Source organism: Fundulus heteroclitus, unplaced genomic scaffold, assembly GCF_011125445.2.
Source record: "Fundulus heteroclitus isolate FHET01 unplaced genomic scaffold, MU-UCD_Fhet_4.1 scaffold_52, whole genome shotgun sequence".
Lineage (NCBI taxonomy): Eukaryota > Metazoa > Chordata > Actinopteri > Cyprinodontiformes > Fundulidae > Fundulus > Fundulus heteroclitus.
The window spans coordinates 230,671-244,334 of NW_023396945.1; the positions used below are offsets into that span (position 1 = coordinate 230,671).

Sequence of the window (13,664 nt, forward strand, 5' to 3'; positions counted from 1 at the left end):
TGTATCTGTCAGCAGATTCTCCCACCAAAGCTGTGGATCTCTGCAACTCCTCCAGCGTTACCACGAGCTGCTTGCGTGCTTCTCTGATTTTTTATTTTTTTGCCTGGCCTGTCAATTCAGGTGGTCGGCCATGTTATTACAGGTTTGCAGTCTCTTTCCATTTTTGGAGAATGACCTAAGCTTGCATTATTGTTTCATAACTCAACTTTGCTTTTATCCTTTCCACAACATTATCCCAGACATGTTAGCTGTGGTCTTAGGGCTTTGTGATTCTTGGTTAACTAAACCTGTGAGGTCTTTGCAGAACAGCTGTGTTTGTCCTGGGATTAAATTTCACGCATAAATACTTTATTTATTAACTAGGGCTACTTTCCCACTGCAGGTCATATTGCTCAATTCCAATTTTTTATCTGATATTTTTCACTTTTAAAATTCTCACTCCAGTGTGAACTGTGTGTGGCTCCAAACTGACAATATTAATGACTTCATGCAGCCCACTTTGGTCCAGCAGACATGGAAGAAATAGGTTTAATGTATAAAAATGTCCAACAGAAGCCATTTATTGTTTCAGCGGGTGCTGTGAGGGAAATATAAAGAAAGTGAAACTGGCATTTTGCAAGTTTGGGAAAACATCCCAAAATTCAGTTTCTCCACAGATGTGAATTACCTAGGAGCAAAAATGCTTAGCAAACTTAGGGCAGAAATGTTGACTAGCTCGACAATCCTGGCTCCTATTGCATAAATGACTTCATCGTTGTACTGCGGCATGGAGGCGATCAGTCTGTGGCTCTGCTGAGGAAGGTCTGCTTGTTAAAGAAGCTCGGGGAGATCCGGCTCCGCATCGTTGGGTCTGGTGTCTCTATCTGCCTCCTCACAATACTCCATAGATTTTTCTCCATAGATTATCTGACAGCCTGCTCATCAAAGCAGGTGTTAATACTTCTGGCAATGTGGGCAGGGGCAAGTCCTTTTGGAAAATGAAATCACTGTCTCCATAAAGTGTGTCCGCAGAGGGTAATGCCAGATTTACTACTGTCTGAAATGAGGCAGCAGTCTGCTACGTTGTCTTTTTTTCCACTTTTTTTTTCTTTTCGTTTGTTAAGGTAAGACATTTCAGGTAGTGAAGTGCCTTAAGATAAGCAATGTGACATTTGTAGTCGCTGACTCCAGCTACAGTCCACATCTTTGTGTCTCTCCTGCCAACATCTAGACTGGCCTTTGCTACACGATCCTCTCAACTCTGTTACTTGTGCACCTTTGGCAACCACACTTTTCCTTCCACTTAACTTTCTATGAATAAGTGTGGATGCGACACTCGATGAACAGCCAGCTTCTTCAGCAATAGCGTTTTGTGACTTATCCTCCTTGCAGAGGGTGTCTGTCTGTTGGACTGCTGTCAAATCAGCAGCCTTCCCCATGACTGTGCAGGCCAGACCGTAACCTGACATCTCATCTGTGGATCAGCCTGCTCTTTTATCCGCCTCACATTTCATTCAAACTCTCTAAGAAACAAAATGTTGGATTTTCATTCACGGCAAGCCACTATCGACAGAGCTGTGAAACATATGGCCGTGTGTACCGACTCTATGCAATGTACGGGGTTCACGTCTTAAAATACCTCTGCTTACCCGTTTTAGGACTTTATTTCACCTTACCTACCTGTGCGCTGAACAGTTCCCATCCAAATGTTTTTTGTTTTGTTTTTTTGTTTTAGGACAGACATTCCCACTGGACATGGTGGCTGCCTCAGACAGGATTTGATCACACACGTTATGATGAAATCCTCATTTAAAGTCGTACATGTTTTCATGCGTCTAACTTATTTGAGCTGTTGCTTACTGATATCTGTCCAGGAGGGGGCGTTATGGCCCCTGTTTCTCCTCCTCTCCCTCCCTCTCTTTCTCTCTCCCTCTCTCTCTCTCTCCCTCCCTCCTCTCTCTCTCTCTCTCCCTCTCTCTCTCTCTCCCTCCCTCCTCTCTCTCTCTCTCTCTCTCTCCTCCTGCCTCTCCCCCCACCTTCAGCGCTCTGAGCTCCCAGCCTGCTCTGCTCCAGGAGCGTCTGTTGAGCTGGAGAGGCAGGACAAGTCATCCACCTGTGCCGCGGATGTTGCAAGCCGGAGCGGACCTGGCGTTACATGGCGTAATTTCTGCATCGCTTACTTCTGGTGTCTCCTGAGGATTTTTTTTCTCTTTTTTTGTTGTTGTTGCCCTTTTTTCTTGCCTCCTCTGGCAGTCTTTCCCTGCCGTCTGTATCACCGAGGCATCTAAAGTTGTGATGATGATGATGATGCCTCCGCTCGGCGTTTGGGATTTGTAACAGCGCAAAGGGGAGATATCCTGTCCGCCTGTGATTTGACGACGCACTCCTTCGGACGCGGAGAAAACATGGACTAATTCTTTGTTCCAACGCTGTCAGTATGGGATTGATACCGCTATTTCTGGTCCTTTGCTTGTTTTGCACCTCCTCAGGTAGGATGTCTATTCAAGCTCCTTTTTTTTTTTTTTAGGATGACATATGCGGTAGAAGTATATACCCTGCATGATCTGCTTCCAGAAATCCCGCAGAAGTTAGTCAAAACGCAATTGAATGCAATGAGTATCGCTGTCCAAAAATAAAACAAATACAATAATAAAAAAATAAATAAATAAACTGCCACCCACGAATGAATTTTAACCCTCCCCAGTAACAATCTTCTTTGTTTGGAACATAAATTGTAGGTTTTGGGGTTGACCCTGCCCTGCGCATCAGCGTGTTTGATGAACTGACGCTTGGAGAAGGAGGCTTTGATGGAGTTACTCAGGTCCAGGGCTTCCACAGCGAGTCTAGAGCGTTCCACTTTCAAGGTACTGAAACGTCCTGCTGCATGTGTCCCTCTGGAGATAATGATAAGAATGAAGAAAAATAAAAATCTCTGCACATGATGTGGGCCCTCCTGTGAAACAGCGAGCGCTCTGCATTGTTCCTATAACTGTCCTTTTCAAGACTTTCACAACACCCACAGTGCAGCTCTTTTATTTTTCTTTCTTTCTGTATAGTTGTATTGTATGTATAGTTCAACATATAACTAAATATGCACATCGCGCTGGATCATCGCTGTCTGCAAGAATGACATGGTGAGACAGTCCCATCCGCTTCTTTTCACGACTTTCAAGACTGACAATGCTGCTCTAAAATCCTCAAACTGTTATGTACATAGGCTTCTCCTTACAGATAAGCCAGCGATGGCTCAAATCTTAGCCCAAACCAATGTACATAGCGTTACGCACACACAAAATATACATCACACTTGATTGATTTTTTTTTTTTTCCTGCAACAGGAATGAGCTCAGGAGGGGGTCCCACCTGCCAGAACAATAGGCAGTATTAGGTCATGAAACAGCGGGGTGTCCAGGGCAAGCCAAAAGCGGGATTGTGCAAAGAATATGTTGATCTTCGTCGCGTAATGTGAAGGCAATGCGATAATATGTCGTCTGGAAAGAGGATAAGCCCCTGTCTTAAATTTACTGATGACTCTCAGTTTAGTAGTTTGGTAGTTCGTACAGTTTCCTTGTCAGGAGATAAGTCACGCATCCGCGTTTCTAGCTGCCACGGATGTGTTAGCCGTGCAAAACGTAGATGTCAGGAGCTGCATTTGCATTGTTATTAAGTTTTTAATTCCATCCAATTACATACTTACAACCCACCGCAATCCAAATGAGGCTGCTGACAACCTAATCCCAAGGATGGAGATGACTATCGTAACCCCGCTGAAAGCGGCGACGGATTTGAAATCACAGGCAGAACCAAACACCTCCTTAACGTTTTAAAGGGGGTGTTGTTTTCTCCCAGCCACAGAAACAACCCAATCAGCTGCCGACGGGTCCTCTTCTCTGATATCTTCTTCTCATCTCCCAGCACATCCGGTGAGGCGGCATTGCTTTGCTCTGCTGCAGCAACCCCCAGAATCCTCGCAAAAGGCGTGTTATTTGATGTCTTCTGTGTAGATGACGCTCAAAGGTGCGCTCTACACCCAGGCGGGTGGGAGATGCTTGGTGAGGGTTAAAGAAAGAGAGTTAAACATAGACGCTTGTTGAAAGTATCTCCCACTGCTTTTTTTTTTTTTTTTCTCGAAACGAGGTAAAAAAACAAAACAAAAAAAAAAAACGCAAACTGTACCGCGACTGGCACCTCTCCTTCCTATTTTACCTTCGCTGAGAACACGCAGTGAGGCAGAGCAGGTGGTGTGTGTTATTTATGGCAGAGCTCGCCTCCATCCTTCATTCGGGATGTCTGTGTAAAGTCGGCGGTGCTGATGGTGCTGGTAGGCGAGGAAGGGGGTGGGGAGGGGGGGACAGAGCAGACTTGGGCCTCTGCTTGTTTGTTATCAGAAACAGACAGCGAGAGCCTCATTCAGCAGAGATGCAGAGTCGGGATGAGAGGCAAAAGGCGGGGAGGCTGTCTGCCAGCTGTTTGATAGACTGTGGTGATACCTCGTGTATGGACGCTTGGCTGGCCGGGACCAGCCGACAGGCCCCGCAGTGACATTCCGACGCTCATTAGATAGCAGGCAGAACATATCCATGGCTGTCCTCTTCATTGCCTGCCTGCTGCCAGAGGGGGAAGGCTCTATCTCTCTGTGCTGCTGGATGGAGGCAGCGGGGAAGAATCGCATTCTCGGTTTTCGAAATCTATACTGAATATGTGCATAATTGTGTTATCTCTGGATCTTTGTGGGGGAGCAATAAATAAGAAGGATGGGAGCAGTGTGAAGGGAAGGGGGGGGGGGGGGCTGTCAGCACTACATCGCATGGCGTTAGGAGACCTCAGAGGCAGACTGGAGAGAAAATCCCCCAGGCCACGCTCCCATAATGTCCCCATGCCAGGTGATATACTTCAATACAAATGATCACAACATCAGGTCTCCCCCCTCCCACAGTTTTCAGCATCCACGCGGCCACATATAGCGCCGTGTAGACAACAATAACAACAAAAAGAAAGGGGACCACACCCAGAAGTACTCCCATCCCCCAGCGTGCTCACGCCCAACCTGTGTGGATGCAAGCATATGGATCAAACTCATTTGAAGTGCACACAGCACAATTGGAAAGCATCCTTTGAGCCGCTGCGCGGGGCTCCCTCTAATTGCATCAGCGTGTGTGTTTGTGAATATGAATCCTGTCAGTCTCTGAGGCAGCTATTTTACACCGACTGAACACTGCCAGTAAGATGCTTCTGTGTTTGTTGTGCTTATGATGTCGCTGACTGCGGCGACAGTTAAGTGCAACAGGACGGAAGAGGCTCATTCATTATACAGCCGCGCTGTGTGCTTGTTCTGGTGTGTGTCCGTGAGAAGAAGGGACGGCGGGCACACTATATGTGAGTGTGAGGCTGTTTTGCTGCATTCATGTGTTTCCAAAATAAAACTAAGGTGTAGACATTGGACGTATGCGAGCTGTAAGAAGGGGTTTTAGACCTTGCACTGTTGGAACTGTATTTACGCTTATGGGAAGGATTCAGACTTGTTGTTTTTTTTTAATTATTTGAATTGGTTCAGCGCTTTATAGTGGTAAAGCTCACAGTTAACACTCGGGGCTCTTTTTCACACTCTACTATTCTTCTTAAACATAAACAACCTGTTGTTTGTGTTACTATCATTAAATGAACCATAAAGCAGTTCGGAGTCCAGAGTAGGGCTGCACAATTAATCGCATTTGCAATATAACCGCAATTTAACAAAACGCAATTTCCAAATTGCAGAGATCTGCAATTTTTGGCTATGTAACAATTAGTGAATCAGACGCGTCCTTTAGGTGTTGGTAAAATGTTTAAAGTGGGTTTGCTCCACATGGAAGGGAAGACAGTTGCAGCAATGAGATAATCTAGTTTTATTACTTGTTTTAGAGTTTATATAATCATACTGTTTTACCAGAAACCTTCAGGAATCTCACCATAGCATTAAGTACTAGTCAATCAGTTTAATACATAGACTTCTTTGTAGGTTGCACTTTGCACTTTATGTTCAACAAGGATTGATGTCCAAATCAATTAAAAGATGTTCTCTTGAATAATATTCTGATTAATAAAAACATTAAAAGTTCTTGTTTTAAATAGTCCTTGTTTACAAAAATCTTTATCTAGAGGCCATTTTTGTTGCTTGTGGTTAATGCAGAGAAAAGTCAAAAGCAAATCGCAATTTTGGTTGAAATATATCGTAGGCAGAACGCGATCATTTCTGCTCCGAGTTGAGACGCAGTGGCTCTTTTAGCACCTAATCTGCACAGCGATGAAACAGATTGATTTGTTGTTTGCATATGTTTAAAAGGACATGATAAATTAAACTTAAAAAAAAATCGCATTTAATCGTCATCGCAATATTAAGATAAAAAAAATTGCAATTAGATTATTTTCCAAAATCGTTCAGCCCTAGTCCAGAGTAAAAAGACACACAATCTAAGCATCTTTAAGCATTTATTATTATTTTTCAATATGTACGGCACGTGGAGGGATTTCAAAATCCCGGATGATAGCTGAAAGTCCCTGCAGTAAAAAAGGGGCTCTTGTGTAATGGGAAAGAGAGTAAGGAACATGTAGGTTAATCGTGATCAATATCCTAATTGAAATTTTGCACTAAACCGTTCCACTGTAGCTTTGGCTGCATGTTTAGGACCATAGTCCTGCTTCACGCTCGAATATTTGTCAGCCTCTATCGGATTTTCTTTTAGCATTGCCCTGTATTTAGCTCCATCCATGTTCCCCAAAACTCTAACCAGTTTTCTTGTCCCTGCTGAAGAAAAGCATGTCCAAGGTAGGATGCTCCCAGCAGCATGTTGTAGGGATGGTGAGGTGCAGTGTCAGTTTTTTCCTCATGAGTTTTTCCTTGTGGGCTATAACGTTCAATTCTGGTCTCATCCAGCCAAATCTTATTCCTCTAGCCATTTGTGGTTTTGCCTCCATGGTTTGTGTCGTACTGAAAACAGAATCTCTTACTTACGTTCTGTGGTGGCTTTCTTGTTTCCTCTCTCCCATAAACGGTGGTTTTGTAGAGTTTACCACTAATGGTTGCACTGAGAACTGATTCCCCCACCTGAGCTATGGATCTCTGCTGCACCTCCAAAGATGCCATGCTGCTGATCTGGTTAATGCTCTCCTGTCAATTTGGGTAGATGGCTATGTAGGTTTGCAGCGGTGCTCTGCTGCGTTATCATATATGTTATCATTTTACAACCTAACTTTGCTTTCTCCCTGACCTGTGAATCATGTTTTTTTATGTTCTCTAACAATCCTGAGGCCCTGCCAAAATGCCAAAAATTTCAAAGAAATTGTGTTTTTTTTTTTTTTTTTTACTAACACTGAAGAGTTAATTCATAATAACTTTTACTCAGAGCCACGCTAGCAAATCCATAGAAAAGGGTTATTTCTGGCTATCTTTTCATCATGTCTTTGTGGTGCTGAGTACAGAGAGGGTCAGACTTAAAACTAAACTGGTGGGAAAGAATGTTCAAAGTTAAACTTAAGCTAACGTGAAGCTTTTAAGGTCTAAGTCGAGCAGATCAGTGGGATTTTTTTTTTAAGTCAAAGTCTTCCTAGCAGGATATTTCCCTCTTTATATTTTCACCAAGAACATTCACTGGCTGAAACACTGCAACACAAAATGCTGCTGTTTCTCTGTAGCAGTATGTGTGTGTGTGTATATATATATATATATATATATATATATATATATATATATATATATATATATATCCTTCCAGTGCTGTCAAACGCTTAAAAATTTTAATCACAATTAATTGCATAATTTCAATAGTTAACTCAAGATTTATCACAAAGTAATCACATAATTTATCTTTTTATTTCTGAAAATGTAAAAGCCTATTTGCGCATTTTAATATGCATTTTTGCAATAAATGACATTAGTAAAAACATGCTTGTACAAAACATATTTTTATTTTTCATTTTCAAGCACTTTTCAGAATTGGAATGAAAACATCCTGGTGCCATAAAATATTAAACTGTGGCCAAATCGCTTATCATAACGCCCTAATGTTTACACAATGAGTAAATATGTAAATAAATAAATATTTCATGCCGGAATATTTTTTTTTTGCCTCTTAAGCAAAGATAGACATGGTATTAGGCATTTACATATAAAGTAATACTAGTTTTACATTTTAATAAAGTCACAAGTTTTATTCATTTTTTTTACTCTCACACACACACATCTAATCCTGAGCTTTCATATCAACAACAATAATTTCTTTGTATATTTTTGCATGCTGTGTATATCCACATTCACATTTTTTATTTTAAGCCTGGAAAAAGGTTTTAAATTTGCAGGTCATTCCAGAGTCTTACACTTTGCTTGCAGCTGAGGCAGGAGCTTAATACCCTTGGAAGAAAACTGTTTAGCACAGCTTCATGTGCTGACACTGTAACTCCAGGTACTTTATTTGGCAACGTGATTCAGCCTTAGTTTGTCAAATACAAAGACAACAAATTAATAAGCATTAAAGTATGGTTTATGGGTTGGGTTTCTGCAATGTTATCAGTGTGTAAAAACTCATCATCAGAACCAATCTCTGCTCGAAATGATGATCTGGTGATCTACTTTCAGCAGCTATCACCGGTTATTGCAGCTGTAAACTGCAGAAAATACGGGCAGAGCTGCTCCTGCCTTTACTCCCTCGGCTCCTATGTCAGGATGCGCTCCAGCGCGTTATGAGGTGGAGGGATATTTCAGCTGGTTATACTCACTGTGTCTGTAGTGTGGCAGCGCCACTTATTTTAGAGCCCAAATAAGCGATTTCACTTTCAGAAACAAGCCCAAAAAACTGCAACCCGAAACTCGTGAAATTTACAAGTGACTTAAGAAAAACGAAGCCCAAAGTCGCATGAAATAAGCGGACTTGGCAACAGTGAGCACGGGTCCGTTTTGCTACAGTCTCTAGCGTTCTTGGAACTACAGAGAGCGTTGCGGGAAAAAAAACCCAACATTAACGCAATTAACGCGCGTCAAAATAAAATGTCGCCTTTATGGTCTAGCAAAGTTAACTTGTTAATAACGCCACTCTTGGCCACTCCAAAATGTTAGTATTACTTCCAATCAGAGCAAAAATAATTGGTCAAATTAAAAGATTACTTAAAACCTAAATCTGTCAGGGGTATGACTTTTGGACTTAACTGCAAATTCTACTAATGATATTTCATGATCAACAATCATTTACCTATCACAGTGAAGTCTTTTGCAATGTTAAGGTGTCCAGTATGTGTTATTTTACAAAATGTAGCTAAAGACAGTTTAATTTTTTAAGAAATTTGGTAAAAAGTATGTAAACTGTAGACAGGTATGTTTTATTAGTTCTATTTTTGTGTTAAGTGTTTATTTTCCTGATAACACAGATATACACAACATTTAGAAAATAATATGTATTCCTGAGGTAAATTGTAGAGCCACTAGATATTTAGTACACATTTTAGCTGAATTTGGATAACCTTTAAACATAGTTTTCTTGTCACTTCAACATAGTAGTTTCTCTGTTGCATTGCACTCGCGAAAAGTTAGCCAATCTCTGCAATCTTATGACTGACATTATCCCCAACTCCCTGTGGTCAAAGTCATCTTTGCTTGCTGACTTCTGAGGCAAAGCCGATCCACACAGGAGCGCGAGTGACCATGGGGAGAAAGTGATTTCTATCCCCTCAGGGCAGTTATACAGTTGGGTGGCTGGAATGCTGTCATTAGCTCTGTGTATGTGTGAATGTCAGCCTGGCAGACATTGAAGAGGCGATCTGAGAATTTGGGAGAAATTGCTGGCCGTAGCAGTCCTAGAGGTGCCCTTCGTTCAGTTTAGTATTTGTTCCAGAAGAGTGAAGCCACGGGAGGGGGGAGGGGGGGCAGGCGCGGGGGGATGCCTCAAAAATGCAGATTGCCTGCAGTGTGGTGAAGTACAATGTTGGACGGAGTTACTGGCATGCATGAATCGAAACTGCAAAATAAATTCTATAACAATATTTCTAATACAATAACATTGTTATACACTGAGTTCAAAAATTGCATCACCAGTTGCTACAAAAAAAAAATGTATATATATATATATATATATATATATATATATATATATATATATATATATTTATATATATATATATATATATATACACACACACACACACACCCTGTTCTAGGTAAGGTTTTATCTTACCGTGTAAGTAACATAGAGGAAATATAGTCTCCTTAGAATCAAACTTTTTTTAGACATTGATTTTATGACAATTCATCTTTAACCTATGAAATTAGGTGCAGGTTTTTTTTTTTTCACTTTAAATTCGCCAGCAAAAATTTCACTTGCAAAAATTTGTCCTAAAAAAATTCAGCTGCAGATATTTGCCTGCCAAAATTCGCCTGCCGGTGTGCTGACCTTCTGGTGACTCAAGCCAAAGCGATCAGGACTAGATCAAGTCGAGTGGCTTTTAGCCAATCAAATTACGCTCATTTGATCATGTGACAGACCAGTGCGTTGGCCAAATTGCGAGTCTCTTAACAGTTTAGTGGCTAACTGTTAGAAGACTTGTGCCCCAAATGCACCCAGTGCACTGGTGTGTCACATCTTTAAATGAGCGTAATTTGATGAATAAATGCCACTGGACTTACTCTAGTGCTGATTGCTTGGCTTGAGTCATCAGACGGTCAACACTCTAGCTGGTGAACTTCTGCAGCTGAATTTTTGCAGGTGAAAATTTTACTGATGAATTTAGAGTAAAAAAAAAAACACAGGATAAACATTCAGTGTTATAAATTCAATGTCTAAAAAAGGTCTGATTCGAATGAGACTATATTTCTTTCACATAGAGGCAGCAGGGACAGCCTCACATTATGATAGAACATTTACCCTTTTTTGGGTCTTTTTTCACTCTTGACCTCTAACTTATCTGCAACATATTTTGTAATCAGTATCGTTTTGCATCGTTGCTGCTTTTACTGCAAAATATTAAGTTAGTGTTTAGCTCGGTTGTTTTCTTTTGTGTGCCGTCACACAAACAAAGATCCACAGTCGGCTTCTCCGACTGAGTTGTTTCCTAACACTGCATCCTATCAATATCTTGACAACATCTATACAAAGCTAAATTCAGGATGTCCGGGTAATTCTGGTCGGAACTCTATTCAGAGTTTCAATGGATTCTGTTTTGGGTTTGAGCCCATATTTGCTGAAACCCTCCTCACTGCAGTTATCCTGTTCTTTGTATTGACTCAGTAGTTGCAGGGGGCGTGAATATGTTCACCTTTTTATTGTACATCTTCCAGTCTGCACCTGTTTATCTCCAGGCATGCACTTACAGCACCGTGTGTGAGCTTTGACAGTAATGAAAGCCTTTGTGCGTGCCATGGCTTGAAGTTTATCATCTCTGTGAATCCTGCTTTCAAGATTCTGGCTATGGCGGGTTCCTGTGCATTCGGCAGATAAAATGTCTTGCTTGGAACATGTTCAGTTCTTTCTTTAAATAGAAAACCTGCATCCTGGGAAAAATAGTGCCATTTTAGATGCTTTTTGGGCCGTGATGTCTTCCTTCCACCTTTGATTTCAACTGCGTATTTAATGCAGAACACTTTGGGGTCTGGGTTTTTAATCACATCGCACGGCTTACTCGGCCTTAACTGGTCGAGAGATTGCTTGTTAGTGCAAGGCCGCGGAGAAGTTGTAGGAGGTGTTGTTTTGTTCTGGGAAACCACTAGGTGACTGAGAGCGATAGTCCTCATTATTCGGCTACAAAAGTAACCGCAATCGTCACATCTAGCATTTGTAAGACTGCTTTAAGCAAGAGTTCTTCGATTAGGAGAGGAAAAATGATACCCAGTATGTCATTGACATAGGTGAACCTCTGCTTGTCCAAAGAAGCAGCAGCCTAATTCTCACAGCCTTTGGTAAAGACTTCTCTAAATTTAAGACTGATGAATCAGTGTGTTGCTAGCAACATACATTGCCAGATGAAAGTATTTACACCCTTTGGATTTTTCAACATTGCATCACGTTACGACCGCATACCTGAGGGTGTTTTATTGGGATTATAGGTGATAGACCAACACAAAGTAGCACTTCTTTGTAAAGTGGAATGAAAATGAGACATGGTTTCACTGCAGTCACACTTTCTAGTTTTCTGGGGTGTGTCTTTTCCAACTTTGAATTTTCATTCCATTACACTTATCAACGTAGCTTCAAAAAAAGGTCATTTGTAAGCGTTGCCACAGATTTTCAATCGGGTTTAGGTCTGCCCTTTGACTGGGCCTTTGTAACATGCGAATATGCTTGGATCTAAACCATTCCCTCGTAGCACTGGCTGTCTGTGTGTTTTCAGTTGTCCTGCCTGAAGGTGAACCTCCACCCCGGTCTCAAGTGTTTTACATCCCTTAAAAAGTATTGTTTTCTTCTTCCAAGATCACCCTGTAATTAGTTTCATCCAACTTCCCCTAAATGCGGTGGGGTTGCTTCTCTTCCCATGAAGCGAGGGTGATGTGCAATGGTATCTCATTCGCATAGTTTTCTGCGTGTAGGTCAGTAAAGTTCCATTTTCATCTCATCTGACCGGGACACCTTCTAACTACATGGCTTAAGACAAACAGCACCTTGTTTTTTTTTTTTTTTTTCTTCAAAAATGGGATTCCTGCCACTCATTGCTAAAGAACAGATTTGTGGAGTGTCTGCAAATAGTTGTCATGTCGACAGATTATCCCACTTGAGCTGTGGATCTCTGCTTCAGATTTTTCCAAGGGGCTCTTGACCGCTTCTCTGATCGATACTCCACTTTCCCAGCCTGTCAATTTAGTTGGACGGCCATCTCTTGCCAGGTCTGATGTTGTGCCATGCTTTTTACATTTTTTTTGGGATGACGGACTGAAAATTTATTTTTTTTTTTTTTGAGATGTTAAACCTTGTGCGATATTGTAGAACCTAACCCTCATGAAACTTCTCCGTGGCATGTCTCGTCCTTTGTGTGTTTGCTGGTCTTCCTGATGCTGTCTGCTCTCTAAAGTTCTCTGTGAGGATCAAACTTAACAGCATAGCTGAAAAACTGTAAAATATTGTATGACTGCTTTTGTGGGCTCCTTAACTATTAGAGAAAATGTGCTTAAAGATGGAGGACAAAGCTGTGTTTTCTAAAAGGGCTGTTAGGATTATAGTTTTTGGAGCTTTGTCGCCAGCCGATAGAACCTCCGCGTTTCTCAAAAACGCAGCACCTCAGCTGCTGCTCTCAGCCTTTGAACATTTAAAACAGATCACCAGAATTACATTGCAAATGTGCAGATTAGAATTTGAACTCATCCTTTTATAGCTGTTTAGTGTCAGGATTTCACATCAGGGTGGTCATTAGGAGCAGGTGGCTGCCCCATCTAGGCGCCTGCCAATATATAATCGACCAAAGGCCTTCTCAGCAGGGCCGCATCGATTTGGTAACAAGCAAATGCTGACTGGGTCATCGCAGCCTCGGCGGTGCGTTTGCGTATGTTTTTAGGAATGCAGAGACGCTCCTGCTTCGCTTGACTTAATCTTAAGTGCTTTTCACGGCCAACTACATGTAGATTATTCTTACCGCAGCGACCAAATGAGAGCAGGCCCCAGCCCTAAAGTGCTGGTCGACGCTGCCCCTTTGCCCTTAAAGTGTAAGGATGGCGAAGAGAGTTAGCCGCTTATAGG

At 41.8% G+C, this 13,664-nt stretch overlaps 1 protein-coding gene across 2 annotated transcripts in view; it reads left to right on the forward strand.

Annotated features, from left to right (window-relative positions):
• Nucleotides 1-2,038: 2,038 nt before the first annotated feature.
• Nucleotides 2,039-13,664, forward strand: part of nell2a (neural EGFL like 2a) — a 130,199-nt gene continuing 118,573 nt past the window's right edge. For both annotated transcript variants that reach the window (XM_036132485.1, XM_012864190.3), the window contains exons 1-2: nt 2,039-2,468; nt 2,718-2,843. In XM_036132485.1, the coding sequence (XP_035988378.1) occupies nt 2,417-2,468; nt 2,718-2,843 (178 nt within the window). In that variant the 5' untranslated portion in view covers nt 2,039-2,416. The remainder of the gene's footprint in view (nt 2,469-2,717; nt 2,844-13,664) is intronic.